The sequence below is a fragment of the Petaurus breviceps genome, unplaced genomic scaffold (assembly GCF_028583685.1).
Source record: "Petaurus breviceps papuanus isolate PSGF00001 unplaced genomic scaffold, PetGlider_PUasm1.0 174, whole genome shotgun sequence".
In the NCBI taxonomy this organism is placed as follows: Eukaryota; Metazoa; Chordata; class Mammalia; order Diprotodontia; family Petauridae; genus Petaurus; species Petaurus breviceps.
Window position 1 is genome coordinate 3,609,819 of NW_027185761.1, and position 27,856 is coordinate 3,637,674.

Consider the following 27,856-nt stretch of genomic DNA (forward strand, 5'->3'; position numbering starts at 1 on the left):
CTGAATGGTGGAGAGAACAAACAAGTGTCACAATATGGAAACAGAGAGACAAAGAAAGATAGGGCCAGAAGAAACAGGGGAAGGTAATTAATCCAGCTATGAATGCAAAAATACCACAGGCCAAGAAGGCTTTGGGAAGCTTCTAAGAACTATCGAGTCACATTTGGTGTATTCAAGGCTGACATTCCCTAATCATTTAGCTGTCCCTATGGCTGTAAGCAGTTGATAGACAATAGAAAGTTAAAAAAGGACTCAAGGAAATTGAAGATAATATTCCTCTGACATTCAGTTTCTTGGGTCATAATATAGACAAAAGAACCACCTATAATTATAATGAAAATAAGCATCGCGACTCCAATTGTTTGCAACATGGTACCAGTTGACTTCCATGGCAGTAATAAGACGAAAGACTTTATTTTATTACATTGAACTACTGTTATTGTACCAACTCATAGGCTTTTAGAGTCGGCAGTGAACTCAGAACTTTCTACTTCAACTTGTGACAGAAAAGGAATTCTTTCTACACCATACCTAGGTCAAACTCTGCCCAAAGTCCTCCACCAAGGAGGGCTGTATCCCCTAGGAAGTTATGCATTCTACCTCTGAAGAGCTCCTATTGTTTCAGGAAATGCAGAACTTTTTTCCTTCATTGAGCCTAAATCTGCCTCTTTACAACTTCTACCCCAAGCTCCTAGTTCTGCCTTCTGGGGCAAAGAACAAGGTTTTCCCCTCCTTCCATACTCTTGCCCTTTAAACATCTGACTCATAATAAACCAATAAATATTTATTTATCAACTACCACACATCAAGCACTGGACTGGATGTTAAAGAATACCAAAGGAGTGCAAAGGATGGCATCTGCTAAAAATATTTAAGAATAAATGGGAAAAAAACCTCTCTCACACACACATATACACAATTAAAGTACAAAAGAGCGTAACACATATATAGATATAAACTTGAGGCGGTGAGGTGTTGCAGTGGATAAAGAACTGGACTTTGAGTCAGGAAGAACCGAGGTGAAATTCAACCTCAGAGAAATGACTAGCTGTGTGACCCTGGGCAAGTCAATCTCTGTTTACCTCAGTTTCTGCATCTGTAAAATGGGAATAATATCACCTGCCTCCCAGTGTTGTTGTGAGGATTTAGAATGAGATAATATTTGTAAAGTGCTTCGCAAATCTTAAAGTGCCATAAAATGCTAGCTATTATTACTATGCATGTCTACTTCTATGTATAAACATTTTGTATGTGTGTACAAATATGTTACAATATGCTAATATAATAAAGTATATGATTTTAGTATAGAAACAGAAGGTAATATGCCATCAAGTATTAATTTTAATAGTACAAATAATGGGCATCAAAGAATGTAAGAGTGAGAACTTAAAAGTGAATAGGGGCTTCTTGGAATGTTAACTAACACACATAACTTATAGTTATTCAGTGTTTTACATAGTTTATTAAGAGATTTCCTCACAATTACCCTGTTCAAGTAGGTGATATGAGTAATATATCCATTTTATAGCTGAGGGGACTGAAGCTCAAAGGGGCTAAATAACTTCTTATCTATTGTTAAGCGGCTTGTAAACTTAAAGGACAGTATGTCAATTGAGGTCACAGAAGCACATGCTCTCCAACCCTCATAATGTACATACTCACATATATGTGTATATTTATATTTGCATACATATGGGTATTTACATATGTGCATGTATGTACACACATAAGTAAATGTGTGCGCGCACATACATGTCTGATCACAATAGATAATGGTCAAAAAACATGAACAAATATTTGTCCAAAAAATGCAATTATTGATAATTATATATATATATACATATATATATATATTTTTTAAGCAATCGGGGTTAAGTAACTTGCTCAAGGTTACACGACCAGTTATTTCTGGGTGTGGTGCTGAGTATCTGAACCCAGATTTGATCCAGGTCATCCCGACACTGTAGCCGGTGCTCTTACTCGCTGAGCCATTGCCGCCCCTAAGCAACTGGGCTTAAGTAACTTGCTCAAGATTACACGGCCAGGTGTTTCTGGGTGGGTGCTAAGTGTTGGAGCCCGGATTCGATCCCCAGGTCTTCCCGACACTGGAGCCGGTGCTCTTACTCACTGTGCTACCTGGCTGCCCCGATAATTTCCATTTTGGAATGCATTTTGGAATTATACAAAGGAAGAGAGTAAAATGCATATACCCTTTGACCCAGAGATTTTCATGTTAGGTATATACTTAATTCAAGATTGCTTTCCAGAATATCTGTCCCAATTCATGGCTTTCCCAATAATGCATTTTCCTAAGCTTCTCCAAAATGTATTATTCCCATCTTTGTAATCTTTGACAATTTGTGGGGTTTGAGAAGAAACCTCAAGATTTGTATTTCTCTTATTATTAATCATTTTGAGCATTTTTCACATGCTCATTACTAATTTATAATTCTCTGAGAAATGTTTGTTCAAATTCTTTGATCATTATTGTTTGCAAATGTCCTTTATATTTGTTAGCCTTCTTTATGTCTTGGACATTAGATCTTTGTCTGAGATGTGACATAAAGATTCCCCTTCCCCCAACAGTTCCTCTTTTTGAGTTATCTATCTAACAATAGATAAGAAGTTATTTAGCCCCCTTTTTTTTGTATTTTGTTTATGCAAAAGATTGTTTTATATTTCAGGTAATTCAAAAATATCTATTTTATCTTTCAGAATTATCCCTTTTGTCATGAACTCACTATCTACAGCTGTAAAAGATAAATAATAAGTTCACATGTCCATTTTTAATTTAATCATGGAGTTGGAGTAAGATGTTGGTTTAAAGATATATAAATCTAGATATATAATTTGCCAGATTGAAGTTTTTATGAAATAGGGAAACAACTTATGTTCTCAGGCTTACTGAACATTGGGTTTGGGTTGAGTTCAATTATTTCTGATTCTTTGTTGTCTACTTTGTTCCATTAATTTTCTCCTTTTTTTTTTTAACCATTACCAAATGACTATGATGACTGCTACTTTGTATTATAATACAAAGGCTGAAAGTTTTATTTGTCCTTACATGTTTTTCATATTTTTCTTACTATTCTGGATCACTTGTTGCTACAGATGAATTTTATTTAGTTTCTGTTTAGCTTGGTAAAGTATCCTTTTGGGAGGATGTTGTGATTTTTATAATGGTGTCATTTTTATTATAATAGCACAGCCTTGAGCACTGAATAATCTCAAAGTTATCTAACTTTACTCTTTCTTTAAAAGCAAGAAGTACTGGGTGTGCTTGGACAGACTGATTTCCAGAGAAGCACAACGTTTTATTATATACTGCTTTTATAAGGTGCTATGCTACCTATACTACTATTATTAGCCCACAGCTTTACTCATCATGTCATCATCAAAAAGGGATAAATTTATCTCCTCTTTGTCTATCTTTAATTTCTTCCTCCTGTCCTACTGTTCTTGCTAGCATTTTTTTTTAGAACTATTTCACATAATATTGAGGAAAGAGGGCATCCTTACTTTACTCCTTTATTTACTGGGAGGACTTCTAGTATTTTCCCCATTACATTTGATGCTAGCTTTTGGTTTTAAATAGAAACTGTAATCAAATTTTAAAAATCTTTTTATGCTAATGCTTTGTAGCATATTAGTATAAATTGAGTGTTGAGGGATGTTGAGGGATGACTTGAAGATTGCTTTAGATGCATTTAAAAAATTTTGATATGTTCCCTCATCATTATCATTGTTTTTTACATAGTTATTCATTGTTTCTGTGATTTGTTCTATGACTGACTTGTTATTTGTAATTTCATTATTGAGTCTTCACTTAGGTCTGTCTCTTTTGCTTACATTACCTGAATTATTATTTTTATTGCATTATGACTTGTAAAGAAAATGTTTAGTATTTTAGTCTTTTTGACATTCAGTTAGGATTTCTCTATATTATGCTATATAGCCAATTTTTGTAAACACATGCCATATGGTAATGAGCAGTATGTATATTCTTTAGTTGCCCCATTCAGAAGATGCAATAAATCTTTGAATACTTTAACTGGTTGTTTGGTCTTAATTTTTCTTTTTATCTTTCAGTTACCTTTGCTTAGCTCTTAGAGAGAAACAATAAAGTTTGCTATTATTATTGTGTTACCGTCTATATAGAAGCAGATAGAAGAATAGATCGGAAATCAGAATCCAATAATATGTTGCTTACAAGAAATACACTTGAAAAAATGAGATACACAAAGAGTTAAAATAAGGGGTTGGAGCAGAATCTATTGTTTAAGCAGAAGAAAAAAAAGGCAGGGGTAGTAATCACAATCTCAGATAAATAAAAGGCAAAAATAGATCTAATTAAAAGGGATAAGCAACAATACTACTTCTTGCTAAAAGGAGCTACAAACAATGAAGATCAATATCAAAGATGAGTGTGAAATTGCAAATTCTTAAAGGAAAAGTTAATTAAATTACAGGAAGAAATATACTACACTAACGGGGGAGACCTCAACTTTCCCCTCTCATAGCTAGATAAATCTAAGCACAAAATAAAAAAGAAAGTAGTTAAGAAGATGAATAGAATCTTAGAAAAGTGAGATAAGGTAGACTACAGAGGAAAACTGAATGGGAATAGCTCACTTTTTCACAGCTATATGTGGCACTTTCATAAAAATTAACCATGCATTAGCGCATAAAACCTTACAACCAAATGCAGAAAAGGAGAAATATTAAATGTATCCTTTGCAGATCATAATGCAATAAAAATTATATTTAATAAAGGGCCATGACACATAGATCAAAAATTATTTGAAAACTAAGTAATCTAATCCTAAAGAATGAGTGGTTCACAGAACAAATCATAGAAACAATCAATATTTTCCATAAAAATAATGACAAGAATGAGATAACTTCCTAATGGAATGCAGCCCAAAAAAGGACTTAGGGGAAAACTTATAACTAAACAGTTAATAAATGGCCAAAGGATATGAGTAGGCAGAGAAGAAATCAAAGCTATCAACAGTCACATGAAAAAAATACCCTAAATTGCTACTGATTAAAGAAATGTAAATTAAAACAACTTGGAGATACTAACTTATACCTATCAGATTGTTTGAAATGACAGAAAAAGAAAATGACAAAGCTGGAAGGGATGTGGAAAAATCAGGACACTAATACACTGTTGGTAGAACTGTAAATTAGTCCAACCATTCTGGAGAACAATTTGGAACTATGCCCAAAGAGCTATAAAATCATGCATAGCCTTTGACCTAGTAATACCACTGCTACGGCATATTCCAAAGTGATCAAAGAAAAGGGGAAATGACCTATTAATACAAAACATTTATAGCAGCTCTTCTTGTGGTGGCAAAGAATTGGGAATTGAGGATATATTCATCAACTGTAGAATAGCTGAACAAGTTATGGTATATGTTTGTGATGGAATACTCTTGTGCTATAAGAAATACTGAGCAGTGGGCTTTCAGAAAAAACCTGGAAAGACTTATACAAACTGATGCAAAGTAAAAAGAGCAGAACCAGAACAACATACACAGTAACAACAATGTTGTAAGGATGATCAACTGTGAAAGACTTAGCTACTCTGATCAAGACAATGATCCAAGTCAATTCCAAAGGACTCATGATGAAAAATGCTCTCCATCTCTACAGCGAGAACTGATGAATTCCAAATGCAGATTGAATTGCATATTTAAAACAACAACAACTTTTTTGTCTGTTTTCTTTTGCAGCATGGCGAATATGGACGGTTCTGATGACTTCACACATATAATTGATATCAAATTGCTTGTCTTCTCAAGGTGGGAGTAGGAGGAAAGGGAGCGAAAGAATTTAGAATTAAAAATTTTAAAAAACTGCTGAAATATTTTTGAAAGTAATTGGGAAATATATAATGAAATAAATAAAATAACATTTTTAAAATACTTTTTCCCATTCCCTTTGACATTCAATATGATATTCCTATGGGTAGTTTGGTTAAATTATTTTGATGTAGTCCTATTATCACAGGCTCTCTTTTCCATCCCCCCTTTGTGCCAACCCTTTCCTCTAGAGGTTTTAATGGTGTTAATTATATTCATTTATTTTTTTCCTTTGCTGATTTAGGGTTAGTGCTTCTGATACACCAGATTTGAGTTCCCTCTTCTACTCAATTTCTATGTGTTACATTAAAACGTTTTGCTCTATTCTCCATTTTTTCAGGTGTCTCACTTTTAGAAGTTATCAATTCATGAGAGAAGCAACATGGGTAGAAATAACGTCCTGTGGTAGAAATTACCCTATTTAATTCCACATAGTACTACTCCTTTCTCTCCCCCATAATCTATCTATTTTCAATTGGCCATGACATCTCAACTCAGAACCTAGCTTACCCTTAAGAGTCAGTACCTCCCTTCTCCTGACACATGTCCATAGATACCTAATGCTCTCTCATATAAGGCAGTCTCCTAGTATACCAAGTTCCCCCAAATTAAACTTCTCTTCCACTGCCTCCACTTACCTCTTCCCTCATGAAAGTGGATTTTAATAGGATGTCCTCCCCTCACTAGGTTAAGACCTCCTCCTTTTGTCTCCTCAATTTCAGTTCCCTGCCATTCTCTACGCAATGTGTCTTGCTGAAAGGTCACACCAATGATCATCCCTTTGTTTTTCAGTCACGGAGACATGGAGACATCACACATTCCCCTCTATCCTTTACCTCCTGCTCACAATTTATGCACCAATCCATTCTATGCCTCTGTCATAGATTCTCTAGGATGGTCAGTTCCTCTACCTCCGCTTATGTCATTTCTTTAAATTCTGATTCCAGAAGTAACTTTGGATACTTTTTCCAGCTCTTAATGATTCCACTTTTTTTTCTTAACCCATTGATGAGTCTCTTTATCTTTAAAAAGTATTTCAGATGTGGGGTAATTTGTTTTATTACTACTCTTTCCTTGATAATTGTACTCATTTATCTTTCTCATGTTTCTATTCAAGGAGTTTGCAAGCCATTGTGTTCTGTTAAATCTATGTTGTGTGTTTTGTTTTGTGGAGGGTAGGGACACCTCAAAAGTCTTTGGTTGACACTTCATCTTTTTTTATTGGTGACTGGTTTCAAGTTCATGGTGTATATCATTTTAGGATGTATCTTGAGCTCTTTTACTTTTCAGGATATATCATTTCAATCCTCTCTGTGGCTTCTTATCAACAGAAAAGTTTTACTTTATTTGAAGTTTCATTCCTTTCTGTGGTTTCTTATCGATAGAAAAATCTTACCTTATTTGAAATTTCATTCCTTTATATTTGGAGGACTTTCTTCTGGGCAATTTGCTGTATGTTATTAATTATTAAACTTAAAGCATAGGGTTTTATCTGGTAGATTCTTTTGATTGGTGCTTTGTTTCTGAACTTCTGAGCAATTTTCTTGTGCTGCTTCCTAGGTTATAGTTTGATCTGTCATGTCTTTCTGGTAGATCTATAATTCTTACATTGTATTTGTGCATCTTTTGAGGTCAGTGGTTTTGGCTTGTATAGCTGTCGTATACTCTTTCATCCTCATTGCCTTTCGCTTCTCCTCTGCCAGCTTTCTCTCCAAATTAGTATTTCTGGGTTTCATGAAGAATTGGTTTGCTTTCTGTTGTCTTGTAATATTTATTAGCAGAGTTGTGTACTCTCTTTGAAGATTTATACACACACTTCTCTTTTTGGTCTTTAATTGGATTTTCTTCCTCTTGAAATCTTTGGTGCTCCAGTCTTTTTTTCCTTAATATTCTCCTGTCACTTAAAAAAAATCCCCACTATTCCTTTGATAACACCCTTGGGGTTGGACTGCAAAGTTGTCCCAGCCTCCTGCTGTGTTGTGGGATTTGCATTTTACTGGCCATGGTCTCTGCCCTAAGTAGTTTCTGGGGGAAGGAACAGGACTGGCCCTATACGAGCTCCATTTCCTTTTCCTTCAGGTACAATCATTCTTGTGGGCCCCTGCTGGAGTTCTTACTCTGGCTTAAATCCCTGTCTGGGTTAAATCATTGTCTGCTGTTTTCTGCAGGGTGGGGGAACGACGTTCTAGACAGTCTCTACAGCCCTGGGAAACCCTAACCTAGGAACTGCCCTCAAAAGAAGGTACATCACTTTTCTTCCTCTCTCTCCTTTTGTGGCTGGACATAATCAGTGTGTCTTGTGGGTGCAAGTGGGCAGAGGATAATGTAGATTAACAGTTTGTGTATTCCTGCTAGAAGCACAGAAGCTGCTTTGAGGAGTTACTGAAGTCGGAGCATTAAGAATTAATGATCTTTAGTGTTCACTCATCAGATTTTTACCTTAAAGTGGAACTTACTTTCTTGTTGTGAGGAATCAGCTGTTCTATATCAGGTACTTAATTTCTTTTTGGTGGTGGTGGTTGTTTTTAGAGAGTCAGTGGGGGTCAGAGAAAATGGTTAGCCTGGTATCTTGATCATCACATGACCTGGGAACATCTTTGTTGTTATTTTAAAGCATACCAACACACTTAATATCCTTAAAAAGAAACCCACATACCATGCTAGCAGATGCTTGGCCATCTTTTCTGACAACATAAACATTGCACTTCCAAGACTCTGTAACTTTGTTTTTCTGGTTCATCCCCATACATTTACAACTCCATCAGAATCAAAATACATACTATCCATTAAAGATTCTGTGTGAGGCTGTTCTAGACCACTGATCATAACCTGAGAATATGGGCTAAACAACTTTCCATGTGATGCTTCCCCATAAATTTTGGGTGCACATGTGATCAATGCATAATTTTGTGCTTGGCAAGTGGTTTGAGTTGGGTCACTAACAGAAATGGTGAATCATATTCAAATTTCCCCACCAGGAATACATGGGATGAGTCAGAGGATGGTCAGAATTGGAAGGGCCCTTAAAGCCACCTAATCCATTCCATTCATTTGACATGTGAGAAAAACCAAGGTCCAGAAAATCAAAGCGACTTGCCCAATGCCACCTAATTAAATGAAATACCTGGGATTTGAACCATGAATATATCAAGCAGTAGGAATTATGAATGAAGCATTCAAGACATATTTAAAGGGAGGAACACTTCCTTTCTCCCGATTTTATCTGAAAAATAAGGAGGTAGAACATAATGAGCTCTGATGGCCTATCATTACATTACTGGTAGAAAATACATAATGCTGAGAAACAGCAATAATTGTAGCAAGCCTAATTTTTACCTTTTTGAACAAAGGTTCCAAAAGTAACTACTTACATGTGTATAGGGAATTAAGGTTTACAAAAAAGCACTTTCCTCAAAACAGCCCTTGACTTAGGTCATGTGATTAACATTATGCCATTTTTACAAATGAGGAATATGAAGTTTAGCAAAGATTCAAAGTTAGAACTCCTGATGCCACATCTAGGCTGCATTCTACTATGCCATTATACCAGGTCTTTGTTAAAAAGCCTTCATTGACTCAACACTGCCAATGGAAGGAAACTCCCTAATCAATACATTCAATGTGGTCCCAGGCTGTCTTTGCAGTCAGTCTTGTCTTTCAGTACTACCTTAAACATATTCTAGTCTCCAGACAGCACAACTACTCACTGTTCTTCAAGAATAGCACAACTAACTGAAATCACATCTCATGTTTTCCTTTTTGCAGTTAACTATATCTCTCTAAATCTCTACTTGCTTAATCAATAATCCAGGAAGAAGCAGCTACAGGCTTCTGTGGATTAAGCACTAGGCCTGGAGTCAGGAGGGCCAGAGTTCAAATCCAGCCTCAGATCCTTACTAGCTTTGTTTGCATTAATCTACTGGAGAAGGAAATAGCAAACCATTCCAGGACCTTTGCCCAGAAAACCCCGTAAACAGCACTGATGTGCCATGGGCCACAGGGTCACGAAAAATCAGACAGGAATGAATGACTGAACAACAACATGCCAGGAACTGTGGGGAAGTGGCGACAGAAATGCAAAAATCGAACGGCCTCTGCCCTCACTCTTACATTCGAACATCTTTTAAAATTCCATCCCTGCCTAAGATTGCTTTTTTTTCTTTCTTGTTTCTTTATCTCCCTCCCTCTCTTACTCCCCTCTCCCTCTTTTTCTCCTTTCCTTTCTTCCCAAATGACATTCATTAGTTTAAGGTTGTCTCACTGAAGAACTTTCTCGAATCAATGGATATATTCACTTTTTCTTGCATCTTTTAGTCTTAGAAAGGCACTAAAAAGTGAAAATGAATTGCCCCAGGTCACACAGCTACGATTTGTCACAGGGGGAACTAGAACCCAGATGCTCCTGACTTGTAGAGAGCCTCCACATAGAGAGAGAAGGTGAAATATTCTTCTCCCAAATATTATTCTTCTTTGAGATACTCAGTGACTTAGAAGCATATTTCCTAACTCAGTCATTCCAATGCTCCCATGAAATAAGGTGTGTGATCATTAGTGCTGCAGATAGGCAAATCTACAAAAACAAAATTTTTTATTCTTATTCTTCAAATAAAAACCAATTCATCCATGCTTGAATTCTGAGGATTTCCTACAGTTGTCACCTTAATTTTCTTCCTCTTCTTACTCTCAGAGGAATCTTTCCCATGCACTAATTTTTCTTTCCCCAGTCTCAAACAATACCCAATCTTTTTGACCTCCTGAAGAATCAGGTTTTTTCCTGTCTGTGCCCTGTTGGTTCTTGGTGAAAAGTGTGCTATTTCTGTGCACACCCTTCCTCACTGACTCTGTTACCTCTTCCTGGACTATGACATAGTATTTTCTAAAAGTTGATCTGTTTGTCTCTGACCAGGAAAATTTGGATAGGCTGTTTCTGTCTCCTTCGTCTTCCTCCATGAGTGTTATTTAGCTCTCCACAACTTACGTGTATTTTACCTTCTGTCTATATCATGAAGTCTTACCTGCTTCCCCCTGGTTACTTGCGCCTTCCTCCTTAAATCACCTTTAATTTATTTATACTTCTTTATGTACATGTTGTCTCCCTTGACAGAATATAAGCACCCTGAAGGCAGGGACTGATCCATTTCTATCTTTACATGCAAGCTTGGCACACAGTAAACACTTAATAAAAACTTGTTGGTGGACTAATTTCCAAAATATGCCCAATGCTTTCATGTCTGAGGCAACTTTTTTATCTTGCCCCAGGAGGTTATAATTAGGAAGAGAAGTTGCTTGAAGACTCCACATTGACATTTTTACACAGAATCATTGTTTCCTCATCGATTGGCAATTCCTTCCCACCCCTTAGTTTCACAGTTACTCTGTGCTGGACAAAGGAGATTGATTGTTTTGCAAACACTGAACTGAGAACCAGGTTTCTTCCATATCCTGTTTCCTTAAAAAAAATTGTTTTTATTATGAATAATCCATAAATATGAACATTTTAATATATAAAAAGGAGAGGATTGTAAATAAAATTATGAATCTCTATTATGTACACCTTGTTTTTCAATGTGTATATTACATTTTTTTAAATGGTGCTAATATTGCCCTGCTTTGTCTATGTTCCCTTCTGAACTAACTTCTACTTTCCTCTCTCTATTTCCTTTGATCACACTGAAACTTCTGTTTTTCTTTTCTTTCTTTCTGATATCACTATCCCTGTCCAATTTCCTTTCCTTCATCACCCTCCACCCAAGAGTTTCTTTGTAACAAATAAATATAATCAAACAAAACAAATTTATGTTCGGTTGTGAGATCCTTGAGGGCAGGCACTGGTTTTTTTTGCCTTTTTCTGTATCTCCGGGGCTAAGCACACTGCCCGGCGCATAGCAGGCATTTAACAAATATTTATTAACTGAGCAATAATGGCCCTGTCTAAAAATGGATTTCTCGGAGTCTCTCTCCCAAGGGGCAAAAGGCATGCCCACACTGTTTCTTAGCCACATGCCATGGTGTGGGTATTTCCCCTTTTCCTAATTGGCCAGCAGGGAAGTCCAACACCCAGCATACCTGCTGCAAATAGTTGTTCAACAGTCAAGTCTTAGGTATCCACCTGTATTTCTGATCCAGGCTAATAGGCCAACAGTATATATGATTCAAAAATCTACATTAGAGAGGCACTTGTTAAACTCGGTAAGTTTATTTTAAAACATTTATATCATGTTGAGCTGTTAGAAATCAACAATATGTCCTACTGGAAGAGAATAATCAAAACTGACACGTTCCTCCTCCTACAGTCACAAAGAGCCAGCATGGCTTCATCAAAAACAGGTCATGCCGGACTAACCTCATTTAATTTGTTGACAGGGTTACTAAACAGGATCAGGGGATTGCCAGAGATATAGTCAGCCTACATTTTAGCAAAACATTCAAAGTGTCTTATGATCTTGTGGAAAGATGAAGAGATGGGGGCAAGACAATAGAATGATCTGACTGATTCAGAGCTATTTTAGTGACTAAATTCATTAATTGCTCAATGTTGACTGGAAGGGCAGACTCCAGAAGAGTACATTATAGACCCCTGCTGGGCCCTATGCTACTTAGTGGGGTTTTTTTTATCAATAACTTCAAAAAAGTAATAAAGACAGGCTTATCTAATTTGCAGATGACGCAAAGCCAAGATGGCTAGCTAAAACACTTTGTAAAAGGCTCAGGATTCATAAAGAAATTCCAAGTGTAGACAGAATAGTGGGGAAAATATAAAAACATATAACTTAATAGGGCTAAACATAGAGACTTAGATGTGAGTTGAAAAATCAACCTCAAAAATAGGAGATGGGAGACCTGTCTAGATAGCAGTTTGTTTCAAAAAATAGCTAGGGGTTTAGGTAAACTGCACATTCAATGAGTTGATAGTGTGATAGACTAGAAACAAATAAAAAAGCTTAATGCAACATTAGTTTGAATTAAGAAAAGTATGGTTTTTTTACAACTAGAAAAGTAAGAACTCTGCTGTAATCTACCCTGGTCAGACCTTACCTAGAGTGCTGGATTCAGTTTTGGTTGTCACGTCAAAGAAGGAAATGATCTAATTTAAACTGGAAAGTATTCTGGAGATGACAACCAGGGGGGAATAGGTCTCAAATTCATGTAATACAAGGACTATTTGCAGGAAGTGGGGATGTTTCAGCTGAAGAAGGGAAGACTTGGGGGAAGGTCAGGAGACACTATTTTCAATTAGGGCTCTCACACAGAATTAGGTTTGGACTGCTCTGCTTGGCCTCATATGGTAGGATCACAAGTAATGTGGATGGATGCCAATAGGAAATTTTAGGCTTAATGTAAAAGAATATCTTTCTAATAAAATAGATACAGATGGAATGGACTGTCTTACAAAACAGTGATTCCAACATGACTAATACATAGATGTGTTTTGCATGCTTACATATGTATAACCTATATTAAATTGCTTACTGTCTCAGGGACCAGTGAGGACAGGGAGAAAATTTGAAACTCAAAATTAAAAAATGTGAATGATCAAAATTGTTTTTACATGTAATTGGGAAAAATAAAATATTAAAAATATTGTAAAAAAAAAAAGTGCTTAGCATAGTGCCCAGCACATAGTATTAAAAAAAACAAAAACTAACAACCCTCAATGGGAGTCTTTAAGCAAAAGTAAAATTACTACCTTCTGGTTAGATTATAAAAGGGATTCCTTGCTCAGGGACTGCTTAGACTTCTGATGTTCCCTTCCAGTGTGGTGAAGCCATAACACAGCTACTACAGTTTGTTGAGACAGATTTGAATTTGGATTTTCAGCAATCCTCCTCAAATCTACATCATGTGTAAATGTGATAAAACTTGCTTTCTATATCTTTATCCATGTCTGTGATTAAAACCATTGAACAGGACAAAGTCAAAGATAAAGTCCCTGCTCCAGGAGTAAAGATTTCCCTCTTCATTTGCTACTAATCCATTAATCAATATTCATTGGATAGTGTTGATCAGCTGGCTACTTATCTACCTACTCAAGATGGCCATCTAGCACTCATTTTACCAACTCATCTACACAGGCAGCGTAAGAGGCTTCAATTTGGCCAAGCACAGGAAAAAAATCAGTGGAGTCAATTCTAACACACCAAGCTAGCTCCCACTACGATTCCAGAAGGCCCCTCCAAAAAGAATTTGCTTTTTAAAAATAGCATTCAAACTTTAAATACACTAATGTGGATCTTCGATGTCAATGATGTGGGTATTGTGTCCAACAATACAAGTTGCAACTCATCCACTTCTGGTCAGCCCAGAATTGTTGAGGGCTTTCTTCACTTTCTTTCAACAAAAGAGAAAAACCATTCAACCAAACCTTAGGAGAGGCTGAAAATGTATTTTAGTTATTACTAGGAAACACACACACACACACACACACACGCACACACACACACGCACAAAGTATATAAGAACACAAAGAGTAGAGCACTTGGTCCTTGAAGCTCAGTCTCACCTTAAAGTATAACTGTTCCAGGATGAAGACAAACTCATTTTATAAGCTGCATCAAAATTACTACCCAAAACATTCTCTCTTCCCATACAAGGAGACTGTTCTAAGGGCTCACTAAAGTAAAGAAGTGTCTCATAGCAGAAACAACATTGTATCTAGAGTCACAAGACTTGGCTTCAAATTCAGACTCTGCCACTTCACTGGCTAGAAGATCTTGGGTGGGCCCTTTAACTTCTCAGGACCTTTATATTTCCTCAGGGGGTTGGATTCTTACCCATTTTTGTGGCATGGATTCCTCTGCCAGTTTAGTGAGGCCTCATAGTAATATTTTTAAAAGCATGAAACTAAAATATATAAGGTTATAAAGGAAACCAAACAGACTGAAATAGGGATATCAAGATATTTTTAAAAAACAAATCCATGGACCCCATGTTAAGAATTCCTAGATTTGATGATCTCTACGCATTATATTCTTTCCGGTTCTAAATCCTATGATGACTGCAACAACAACAATCATAAATAATAGACAGCATTTATATAGTACCTACTGTGTACTAGGTACTTTACTTTACAAGTATCTCAGATGATCCTCAAAACATCCCTGGGAGGTAGGTGTTATTAATATTCCCATTTTACAGATGAGGAAATTGAGGTAAGTAGAAAGTAAGTGACTTGCCCAGAATCACACATGTATTAAGCATCTGAGGCTGGGTTTGAAATTGGGTCTTTTAGACTACAGGTTCAGTGCTCTATCCACTGAGCCACCTAGCTGCCCATGACCCTATAAGACGTGTCCTTTGAACTGTTTTCTAGTGGAAGTGATGGGATTTTGCTTATCCGTCATTCCTACCTCACCAACTCATAACCCATGGCATGCAAGCAGAAGAACCTCACAAGATTTCTGCCATCTCAGTCACTCTATGACCATTAAGTAAGCACTTGATATGCTCTGGGCTCTGTGCCTAAGTGCTGTAGATACCAAGAAGGGCAGAAGACATTCCCTGCCCTCAATAAGTTCACAATCTAATAAAACCTTACTCTGGAAAGCACAGGCCTGCCCCCCTGCTCTGCAGTCAGTGATGGCACACCCGATGCCACGAATTTCCCATAAAGTTAGGCTACATCCCTTCATTTGCATTGCTTTTCCCCTAAAAGATACAACCTTCATGAGGCAGTGGAAAAATAAATTTAAAATAGTGTGGCAAGGGACCATTGTCATAAATTACCTGAGGAGACCGGACATAAGTGAAACATCTTATTGAAATATTTGTATCACAAGCCAACCATAGAAACTGTGTTCCCAGAAAGACATTACAGGTGCCAATATTCTACCTGGGTGCCCAAACTAGACTTCTTAACTTTCCTGATTAAGGAGAGAAGAGATTTTAAACAGGGAATACTGTTTTAACTGCTTGTTAATTAAAAGTCAAATCAGTTACTTTTTTACTTAAGTGAGCAATTGTTATTATTTTTAGCTGGTCAATACAGTCTTTCTGACCCTATACCCCTCATATTAGAACAAGGTACTTACTTAGCATTAGTTAAATTTAGTTGGCGCCAATATCCACTTTTGCTCCCCTCCCACCACCGCTTCACTAATCTCCTATGCCAGCTGCTCAAATGTTTACATTTGAAGGACCTTCTCTGTTTGCACAGAAACGGTCTCTGCACAGTATCTCTCATCTGTACGTTTGCCAGACAAAAAAGAAAGAGAAGTTTGGCTGCTGGAATGGCTGATTAATAGTTTTAAAAGTTCCCCTCGTATGTTCTCCCTCTCTTTTGCTCTTGTCAAATCCATTGCTCTACAACTTTTACAAGACTAACTTGCACGTTGCTCTCAATTAATAAATATTTTCTATTGCAGAGGACTAGATAGGACGTAGGTACAGGAAGGGAAGAATGAACTCCAAGAATCCAGACTAGTCTTTGGACTTGGGTGCTAACAAGGACTCAAGGGATCATTTGGTCTCATTTCCTTAATTTACAGATTAAGAAACCGAAAGCCAGGGAGACTAAGTGATCAGTTCACTGTCACATAGCTAATTAATGGCAGAGTTAGAACTATAATAAAAGAATTAAGGAAGGATGTCTCTGTGAAATGAGAATAATTCAGTTCTCCAACCTTTAAGTCACAAACTGGATTTAAGAAAACTGGAGGGGAAAAGTTCTCTAGGGTTAATAAACTAGAGATCAGATAGTGGGGGTTGAGGAGGTGGGTTACAAGGATGCAGTACCTTCACACCCACTTTCTCCAGGAACTAAGGCTCTTGTTTTCTGAGGGGTTAATTGGGATAGTCCAGTAACCTTGGTTCCTATCTACTTACTGTTCACTCCACTGATTCTGTCCTCATCTTAAACACCTATACAACATTTCTCAGTTGACACCTGTTGATGGACAGTTTTGGGCTAATATCTAGGAGAATATAAGGTAGATTTTTTTTCCCCTTCTGTTCTATGACTCTGCATGTTTTGCTGTTTGTCTTATGGATGCCATATTTGGAAAATGGAATAGCAGGGTATTTATCTGTGTATAAAGGGCTTTTAAATCCTTAAATGAAAGGTATTATATAGACTATACTATTATTATTGGCTCCAGTGGAGGCATCCTAGGATGGAAAGCAAGAACAAGGGTATAATTGAATTTGAAGGCCAAGAATAAATTTCATCTGACTCAACAAGGTCATAAAGGCTGCCCCAAGAAGATTGTACTATCTTACTTGACTCTAACGCCTTGTTATGTGACCTTGGGCAAAACACTTATCTCCTCTGTGTCCCTATTTCATCAGTTCTAAAACAGAGATAATAATATCTCTCTGCCACATAGGGGTATTGAGAAGCTTAATTATAGTTTGAAGTGATCAGATATAATATATAGTATACCTGTCCAGGGCTACAATGATCACTATGCATGAATCAATATTTCAAGGACAGAAAATGGCATTAGCAATTAATTCACCTAATACTACAAGAAGAAAATGCCAAGATTCATGTACAATGTCTATGGTGGAAAGATAATGGATTTTGAGTTAAAAGACTAAAGTCTGAATTCCAGCTCTGCTATTTGATTTATATAACCTTGAGTAAGTCATTTAACCTGTGAGCCTCAGTTTTTCCAAGTATGTGATGATAGTTTGGGACTAAATAAACTCTAATGCTCCTGGCTAGCTCTTAATTCTATTATCTTTGTATGATATATTTCTTGCCTCCTATTATATAATCACTGTGTTAAAAAGTTTAAAGTGTTGGGCAAATTATATGCTTAATCCTTTGAAATGTAACAATAATATATGGTCTTCCTAGAACATTGTTTTCAATCCAGACGTTCTCCTATCCCCTTCCCACCCTCTCAGAAATGCTATTTACAAGACATGTCTAAATTAAACCAATCTATTAATTTCCAAGTCTGTAAACTCCTTGAAGGTAGGGACTGAGCTATATTTTCCTCTGTACCACCACCAACAATTAGTATAGCATAGTGCACATAGAAGGTGCATAATAATCATATTTTACATGAATGGATCAATTGCAAGCTTCCAATCAAAGTCAGGTATCCTGTCTCCTTTTCCTACTGTTCTGCTTAAGTTACTTCACTTGTCTGCACCTCTCCAGAAGAATAAAACCTGCATTCTCAACTGAAAGGTACTTCCCTTCACAGTAAAATATACAGTACTTAACACATGTGCTTTCACATATCTCAGTCCACCTGCCCAGTCATCCAAAGATCCAAATCCTTGGATTTGTTATTCCATCTTTCAATCCCATGATGGAGCCAAGCTATAGCCAATGAAAAGACACTGAAATGAGGTTCAACTCAATCCAATTCAACAAGCACTTATTAAACACCGATTATAGGCTCAGCACTTTGCTAGGTACTGGGGAAATGAGAAAAAAAAATATCAAAACAGTCCTTGCTTTAAAGGAGCTTACATTCCCAAAAGAAATGTTAGCAGCTCTTTTTTTTCTATTAAAGCCTCAACTACCTTGAACAAAAAGGGGGTAGAAATGACCCCTTCCCAATGTCATATAATGGGTAAGATGTAATAATAATAATAATAGCTAGCATTTATATAGCCTTTTAAGCTTTTTACATATTACCTTTTTTACACATTTTAAGCACTTTACAAATATTCTCATTTGATCCTTACAATAACCTTGAGAGGTGTGTGCTATTATTATCCCCATTTTATAGATGAGGAAATGGGCTGACAGAGGTTAAATAACTTGTCTGAAGTCACAGAGATTAAGTGTCTGAGTCTGGGTTTGAAGTCAGGTTTTCCTTATTTCAGGTTCAAGACTCTATCCAATGTACCACCTCTGTGAAATATGGGAACACATAGATTCATTCCTAAAAGATAATCAGACCCCAATGTATATATGATTAAAACTAGCCCTTAAATCACATATGGGTGTTAGACTCCATTTACCATTATTAGATAGGACTAGGATTCTGGAATTATTATTTTCTTTTGCAACTTTCCCCATCAATAGAAGAATAAACAGGAAATGGATGCAGGGAGTGGGGGTGGGAGGAAGGAAGGGGAAAATACATGTTTGAGGGATGCCCATGTTGTTATAAAACTTGACTAGGTAGAGCTATAATTCAGATTACTACTGCATATTTTGTGACATTCAATCTTTACTACTCACAGAGCTGCCTAGAATGCACACAAAAGATATCAAATTCCCAAGTTCCCTCATAATTCATTCCATGAAGCAGAACTCACACTACCACCAAGGAAAATACAATCATTTATTTGATTTTTTAAAAATCAAACATTAGCATCCTGAAGGCGACAATTTGCATGATTTCTATGGAGTGAGATTAGGAAAATTTAAGCATCAATGGAAACAATTTTTTTAATGTTAAAAGTTATTACTTTAATGTAAATTACACCCCCCTCTTTTTTTTTTTTACTGCAATCTGCATTTATAGACCTCTTTCAGTTGGAGTAAAATCTTCTTAGTCCTAATAGTTAGTTGAATTGAGGATAAATAGCTATTATCTACTGGCAACTTTTAGGGTATAATATCACTGATCTCTCTGTTCTTGCATAATATTAAATCCCTCCCCACCCAAACACAACAAAATCCTGCAAGTAAATATCAACCAACAAGCTATGATACAACTATGAGATTCAAGGCGCAAATTATTAAGGCAAAACAATACTCTCACCTTTCTTTCCATGCTCTGTCCAGTTTTTCCACCCTCCAAAATTCCTTTGGAATAGAGAATGTTCCTAATCCACTGTTCAAATCTTAAATCTAATGAAAGCACTTCAAAACATCTTCTGTTTCAAGTCAGTTTCAGTATCTCTTTCAAAAAAGAACTAAAAGCCTGAGACACCTTCACTACAGTGTTCATCACCAAGTCCTACCAGTCAAGCAGCATCACACATTCTAATTGTGAGGCTTCATTGCATACCAGAGTTCATTCTCTCTGTCTAATTACAGGTATGTGGTACAGCATCTGAAGTCACTATGGTTAGGGTTACAAAACAGTTCCATTATCAATCCTGTTTTAAACCAGGTGGGTAGGTGGAGGTGGTTGCTGCTTTTTGTATTTGTCCACAAACTTTTTGTGTTTCATTTCAACTCAGCTTGGGGGTATAGAAAGTTGGGAGGATGGAACGGAATTTTTTTTAGGTGTTTTAAGGTATTTTTAAGGTATTTACTAATCTCTGACATAGACAGTAAAAAAAAATTATAAATCACCTATGTGTCAGATACTGGGCACTGGATAGTTATACTACATACATGTATGTGTGTATAAATGCCTATGTGTGTGTATCTATATATTTAAAAGATCATCATGAGTTGCATATCCAAGAGATATAACTAATACAATGTTGGGAGCTAGATGTACTCTTTATTAAGCTAAGGAGTAAACTAAGAATAAATACTCTGCTGGTACTTTCCAAACACATTGCTTTGGGGCAAGGGGTGCTTCCAGATCTTGGTCCTAACCTCTGGTCCCGATCATCACCTCTCGTTTGAGCTGGAAGACAGCCCAGTCATTTGGATTTGACGGAGGACTTGCCCGTTTAGATGCATACTGAACTCTGACTTTGCCATACAGCCAACAGCAGCTACAGGCAGGATTTATTAAGAGTCTGCAAAGTCTGTAGACTTGAATTTTCAGTTTTTAGAAACTGAGTCATCTGAGTCAATGAGATGATGAATGTAGCAGAATGAGTTGGGAACTCTTGGCCCTTTGGGAAGATGCCAGTAGCTCTTAGAGTTAATGAGTGTTGAGATTGATTAATTTGCCAGGCATTCCCACTCCAAACTGCACCTTTAGTCTCTGCTTGCCTTCTACCTTAATGTCTTACTCAAATTTTTTTTTAAATGTAACCAATTCATCCAAACACATACCAAAAAGTGGTTCTGCTCCTACTCCTAGGCTCAAAGATAATCTTGAGTGTCTTCTGTGTGTACATGTGTGGTAGAACATCAGTTCATGCATGCATGTATATACACACACACTTGCACATACTAATTTTGTTATAGCCAAGGTGTCCCAAAGGTCTCATAGGTAGTGAAAAGAACACTAGATCTAACTTTTAAAAGCTTTAAACTGCACTAAGACTTCTGGGACACTGCATTTATGACATATGCATGTGTACATTTTTTAAAATTATGTTTTTCAAATACTTGAAAAGCAATGAGGCACAGTGAGGCACATAAGTAAAGAAAAATAATAAGTTTAGATGATTTATAATTTGAAGGAAGTTCTAATCCAACCCTGTCATTCTACAGAAGGAAAAACTGAGATTCAGAAATTTAAATGACTTACCTCTGGTCACAAAGTAACAAGTGGCAGAGCCAGGATTCGGAATGTGGAGTCTTCTGATTTCAAATTTATCATTCTATTTACCACACATTACATAGGTTTAAAAATGTGGTCTGCTAATATTAAAATATCAAGGCAAATAAGAAAATATGGGTAACTTTTAGAATCTTCTCTGACAACCAAATTTCCTCTCTCACTACACTCCATCTCTCTTTGGAAGATACAACATGGAGTTAGAGCTCCTGGACCACTGGAATCCCCATATCTTCTGAAGTAAAAAGCATTAGGAACTCCAAATGGATCTACAGGTTTAGGGCAAGAAGTCACCTTTCCAGGCAACAGGACCAACTGGGTAAAGCTCCAACCTTGATGATTCACCTTTGAAATAAAGTGAACCTTTGAGTAACAACAGGCAATTCTCTAAAGACTCTAAATTCCAGAGAAGATCCTCATCCACATTGGTAAAAAGAGTTTCCTTATTTGGAATTTGCCTAAATGAATATAATCACAGGTCTAGTCCCCTAAATGCACCTTTCCTCTAGAGCCCTGAAGAGATTCTGAGAGACTCAGAATCCATGTTAGATGCAGATGCACACAACTGTAAAGAAAGGATTTGGGACCAGGGGAACCTGAGCTCAAGGCCCATTTAATAACTGGGTAACACTGAACAAATTACATTTTCTTTAAAACTCTCACAATTTGTAAATTGAGATAATTACAGTGGTACCACCTAATGAGCTCCTATCATCTCAGGAGTGGAAGTTCTACCCTGGGATTAATGTGGGAGTCGGGCACATTTTTAAGAGGCAGATAAAGCCCAGGGGCCCTCAGGGTTCAGAAGTCTGACTTGATTGAGGACACACAGAGAATCTGTTCTGTGTTTCTGTGGACTGTGAAAGTTTGGTTTAATCTTATAATAAATTTTAGCTTTGGAATCTATTTTCCTAGGGGCACTGCAAACCACTGTACACCAAAGACTAGGTCAGGTTGATCCAAGGTAGGCCAATCCTAATTTAAAAATACCAACATACTTATTTTGATAATATTTATAATTGTTTATTATAGAGTGAGAGATTTTGTTTCTCTATCTTTTCTTTTTCTTTTTTAAATTTCTTCTCTTCCCTTATCTTTGTTTCATTTTGGATGACTTGTAAAGCAGTGTAGTGCCCTCTCTGGGATTATTTCCCAGTTCTCTCTTAAAATAGTGGGTTGGATTCCAAGAGAACTCAACTATTTCTCCCCCTTGGGATCTTAGGGATAGCCCTTAGGAGATGGGACAGTCGAGCAAGTTAACCATGAGCCTCCACTGGTATGTTCCCATTAATTATCTAGTTGATATCAATTTGCTAGTCAGAGTTAATTAGCTTTTAGCTTGGGGTATTAAAATAAGGAGCTATGGTAAGAGGAGTCATTATAAAACTTTTTACCCCCCACACATCTGCCAAATGTTTGAGGACACATTCTCCCACAAATATATACAAAGTCCAAGGGAAAACAGGCTCAAGTTTGAAGAGCATGTATGACAAAGGGATAACTCACAGCTTCTAGGTGTAGGGAAGTTCTTTTCACCTTTCTTGAAGCCCTCATGAAAGGACACACATTTAACAGATGTTGTAACTTAAATAGGCTTTTTCACTTTATGAAGTTATCAGAACACAAAACATAAAGTTAGGTATACTAATTAGGGTTAGGAGTTTTAAAACACTCCTCATACATAGCTATACCTATTTTTAGTGTTTCTGTCTTTCATCTTTGCTCATTTGCATTCAAGTAGTTCTGATTTTATGAAAAACCAGGCAAAGCGAGGCCCTCCTCTCTCAACTGTCTCTTCCATTTTTCCTAGATGTCCATTACATAAAATCACACTCTTCTAAATAAGCATTACATTACACCAAACCTCAAATACATGAACATTCAGATTTGACTTACCAAGACACTGACCAGCATCAACACTCCTGTATTCAGTGTGATTCTATATGGAGACTGTGTGGTACAATGGATAGGGAGGTGGAGTCAAGTTCTGGGTCTGCCACTTAATACCAGTGTGACCCTGTGCAAGTCATTTACCTCTATAAGCCTTAGATTCTTCATTTGTTAAAATTTAGGAGTTGGAGTATATGATCTCTGAGGTCCCTTCTAGATTAGTATCTATGATTTCATATTCTTAGGTCCATAGAGTCACAAGGCTGGTATATCTCTCTCCCCAAGTTTATGACCCTCTGTTCCATCCTTTTGTTATCTAAGGAGATCCTACCTACTTATAAGTTGGACAATCTGGTCATGGGGTGAAGAGATGTATTCTTTCCAGTGTAACTAAGAGGAGAAACCATCATAGGAAGAAGCCTAGTGTTCTCTCCTACCTCTAGCACTTACTAGGTCTGTGATGCTGGGCAACACTCCTAGCATCTCTGATTCTCAGTTTCCTCAGACGTAAAATGGGTGGGGGGGAGTGTTTATAATAGGACATATTTTAGAGGACAGGTGTGAAAATCAAAATAAATTATTTACATAAAGCACCTTGCAAACCTTAATGCATTATTTATGTGAGCTGTTATTATTATTACCAATTCAAAGTAAGAAATATTCATTTCCCACCACTCTGTACTTCATCATAAACCAGAAACATTTTCATCTTGGAAGATCTCTCCAGATCTGGATTATGTGTTGCTTCCCCCATAGCATATAAACTCCTTGAGAGCAGGGACAGTGTTTCTTTTTTACTTGTATTTTCAATCCCAGTTTAGCACAATGCCTGATACACGGCAAACACTTAACAAATGCTTACTCACTGGAAAGGTAGGCCCAGTATGAAATTCCTTTAAGACAGTTAGCCAGGAATGTGAGGGTCTGGAAATCATGTCATAGGAAAAGGGATGATTACATTCTAGAATTTTGCCAGGAATCAAAGACAAGCTTGCTGGCCGCCTTTGGTCTATAGTCTCCTTTCTCTTTACTATTTTAAATCAGGACACCACATGTCTGCAATTCTGCAGAACATCTTTCAGATCTCTTGAGTTTCTCTCAAAGACCACACGTGCCAGTTCTTTCAGTATCTGAGGATGCTTTTCATCTGCAACTCGTGACCTGAACTCAACAAAATTAGCAAGGTATTCTCATATTAGGAAATGGAAGACAGAGAATAGGCAATCTTCATCCTTAACAAAGAGGTTAACTGTTTAATTTAGGAACCACTGATTCCTAGGCTTGTAACTTTAGTACACCCACTGACTAAAGTATGAATCCCATACAGAACATCTCTGAGTCAACGGCAAGGTCATAAATAGAAATCCCAAGGACCTGATATCCACATGCTTTGTGGCCACTAGGAAATAGCTAATTATCATTTGTAATTCCTGTGTTCCTAAGAGAATTAGAATAATGGGAAATTTCATTAAGGAAGCTGTAGCATCTGCTCAAAAATTATTGAATGGTTTGGACACTATTTCACAAAGAAAAAGGGAGACTCGGGACCGTGGGAATGTGTCTATAGAAGAAATGAATATATTAAAGTTGCTTTATTAAATGTAAACATAAAATTGTACATATATGTGCATTTAAATAAAATCTTAAGATCTGGGGTTGGAAGAAACCTCAGAGGTTTAGTTCAATTCTCATTTTACAGATGAGGAAACTGAAGGTCAGAGAGTGGAAATGCCTTGTTCAATAATAAGCAAGAAAGTCAAGATTTAAACCCAGGACCTTTGACTCTAAATTCAAAGTTCTTCCCACTATATCACAATGCTTCTACTGTAGCTTAAGAAAAGAAGCTATGCCAAGCCTCTAAATGACTTTGTCTCCTAGCTTTTTTTTAATGAATTTCGGGTCTGCAAAGTTCATTGAAACATAAAGACAATTGGGATACAAATTTAAGTCCCTATAGCTGCAAGGACAAATGCAGCTTCTGTTAGAACAGGTAAAGGCCATGGAAAAGGGATTGTTTTCCCATGGGTATTGTCTACTGGGGTGAGTTCCTGGATCTCAATTGGGAAAGAGATCCTTAGTTTCAAGAAATTCCTCAGATTTTCTGAACTGTTTCCAAGATCTTTTGGTCTATGATCTCAGAGCACCAAGCTAAGCCTGGCCTTAAGAGTTGCTAGAGAGAATGGAACTAGTGCCAAAAGATGTACAGGGGTTCCTCTTTCTAACACATAGAATACAGAAATTAAAGAAGACTAAACCTTATCAAAATGATCTCCTCTCTATCCCTGCCCTACCCAATACACAGATAAGTAGCTTTCTAGACATCACAATCAATCCCTGGGTACATAGCATTTGGCTACCACTGAAGGGTTAAGAAGGTATACCTTGTTTCAATAAGATACACACATTAGTACCAAATATACTTGTAATAAAAATGTGATCAGGATTTTAGAGTACTGTCCGTCTCTTAAGGAAACGATCATTCTCTCCATTCTCCATTATCTCCTGTCCACGGTAACACACTACAGGCAAATGTTAATGCATATGAGTTACTTCCTTTTCATCCTACTCATGATAAATAAGTATCCGGATAACATCTGGCTCATACTTATCTTGGAATCTCACTCCCATCTCCCCTGCTGCTGTAGATCAGTCACATATTCCATTTCTGAACCTTAAAATCAACATACAATGCCTAAACATGATTCTTAGGTTTGAATTTTCTACTTAAAAAAAAATCTGCATCACATTTAGTGCAATTACATGACATATAATTAGTGCTGATGAGTAATTTCATACATAATAGTATAAATTACCACATTTCTAGCTCAATTTGAAAGATATAGTGGCAGTTTAGAATAGTGGATAAAACACTACAGGGCTTAAAGGAAGGGAATCTTGGTTCAAATCCTGCCTCTGGCTTTTACTTATTATGTGGCCCTGGGGAAGTCAATCAATCAATGGGGAAAGAGGGATTTGAGAGGGAGAAGGAAACAATCATTAAGCATCTGCTATATGTCTTTTTTTTTTTGCATTTTGGAGGGCAATTGGGGTTAAGTAACTTGCCCAAGGTCACACAGCTAGGTTGTGTGTGTGTGTGTGTGTGTGTGTGTGTGTGTGTGTATTAAGTGTCTGAGGCTGGATCCGAACTCAAGTCCTCTTGACTCCGGGGCCAGCACTTTACTCACTGCGCCACCTAGCTGACCCCAAGCATCTGCTATATGTCAAGCATTGTAATAAGCACTTTACAAATATGCCATTTAATATTCACAATGACTCTGTGAGGTAGGTTCTATTATTATCATCCCCATTTCATAGATGAAGAGACTGAGGTTGTCAGAGGCTAAGTGTATTACCCAGGATCACGTAACTAGTAAGTGTTTGAGGCTGGATTTGAACTCAGGTCTTCCTAACTCCAACTCCAGCCTCAATCAACAACCATTTGTTAAGTGCCCATGTATCGGGTCGTAAGGGATACAAAGACAAAATTCAATATTCCCTGACTTTAAAAGGAACTTATAACAGGGGAGCCCATGTGTACATCTAAGTATATGCCTACTACATACAAAATTATTACATGGTTATTTTTTAGATGAAGAACCATATCTGAGGCCATTGGTAAAGGTCTCATGTGGTCAAAAATTGTTATCTGAGCTGAGCTTTGAAGGAAATTAAGGCTTCTTCTAAGAGGCAGGAGGGAAGAAAGCATGAATCCTGGGCATGGGGATGGTGGTAGAGGTAGAACACCAGATGCATGAAGACAGGAGACCAGGAGGGTCAGGAGTGAATATGAAGGGCAGCAAGAAGACCAGGAATGATTGTGAAGGAATCTGCATGTTACTTAGTTTCTAAAAGCCTCAGGCAATTCTCCAGATCTTAATGACTAAGTCACAGATGAGTTTCACTGAGATCTGCATTGAGACAGACCCACTTGGCAAGGGAACCATTCAACCTCATAGAATCACAGGCTCTTATTGTATTTGCGTTGAAAGGAAGAGGGAAGAAAGGAGCCAAAATTGGGAATCTAGATGTTGTGGGCCAGGATGCCAGCAGAGCCGAGGAGGTGTGAGTTAATCCCTCACATTGCCATGGCACCCACCCACCCACCAGCACTGTTGCCAGCAAGGAAGTTGTGTGGCAGACCTGGGGCATTTGGGGATACTCTTATTCCAAGGTGTACTGATCTGGGACCCAGCTGGGGGGACCTTTTAGACAATAAAGGCACAACAACAAGATTTTTGTCAGGGGCCCTAAGTTTGCATCTCCTCACCTAAGGCTTTTTACCTACTTTTATATTCCAGAATTACATTCAACCACCTGGGCAAAGGTAGAGGGCTGTTTGTCTGAACACTCTGGCTCCGAGCTATCCATTTCACCAGACGTGCAATAGCAGCCTGGAAAGAAGAGCGACCAGGCTGAAGTCTTCACTCCTCCATCACTAAGTGTGTCTAAGACCCTCAACAAGTCATTCTGCTTCATGACCTCAGATTCCCAGTCAATAAAATGAGGGGTTTAAACTTGATGTATGTCCAAGTCCCTTTCAGCTCTAGCTCTCCATAGTACAACTTTACCATGTCTGTTGGTCAAATCAGAAGAGGGGTAGGTTTTTTTTTGTCTTTAAAGAAATATTAAAGAAAATTTCCATGTGTCTCATATGCTTGAAGAGCAAAAGAATCAGAGAGAAATGAATATTTTGATCTAGGAGTATCCGCCCAATACATTTCAGAATGTATGATTAAAAGCTTACATTTGTTTTTCTTCTCCCTGAACAAAGTGTAG

General features: G+C 37.2%; 1 protein-coding gene and 1 long non-coding RNA gene across 14 annotated transcripts in view; one reads left to right on the top strand and one right to left on the bottom strand.

The window, feature by feature from the left end:
- COBL (cordon-bleu WH2 repeat protein) overlaps positions 1 to 27,856 on the bottom strand; it is a 371,034-nt gene that overhangs the window by 171,031 nt on the left and 172,147 nt on the right. Inside the window, exon 1 of one of the 13 annotated variants that reach the window (XM_069083721.1) lies at positions 19,541 to 19,822. The exons of 11 other annotated variants lie outside the window; for them this stretch is intronic. Coding sequence is in view for 1 of the 2 variants with exons in the window: in XM_069083722.1 (XP_068939823.1) it covers positions 19,541 to 19,552 (12 nt within the window). In the remaining variant the exon portion in view is untranslated. Of the gene's footprint in view, positions 1 to 19,540; positions 19,823 to 27,856 lie in introns of those variants that run through there. One more of the 13 variants, XM_069083722.1, reaches the window with a different exon arrangement.
- LOC138157933 (uncharacterized) lies at positions 2,605 to 27,818 on the top strand. Its single transcript, XR_011167507.1, has 2 exons — positions 2,605 to 8,112; positions 27,379 to 27,818. It is a non-coding gene; the product is annotated as an uncharacterized lncRNA (long non-coding RNA).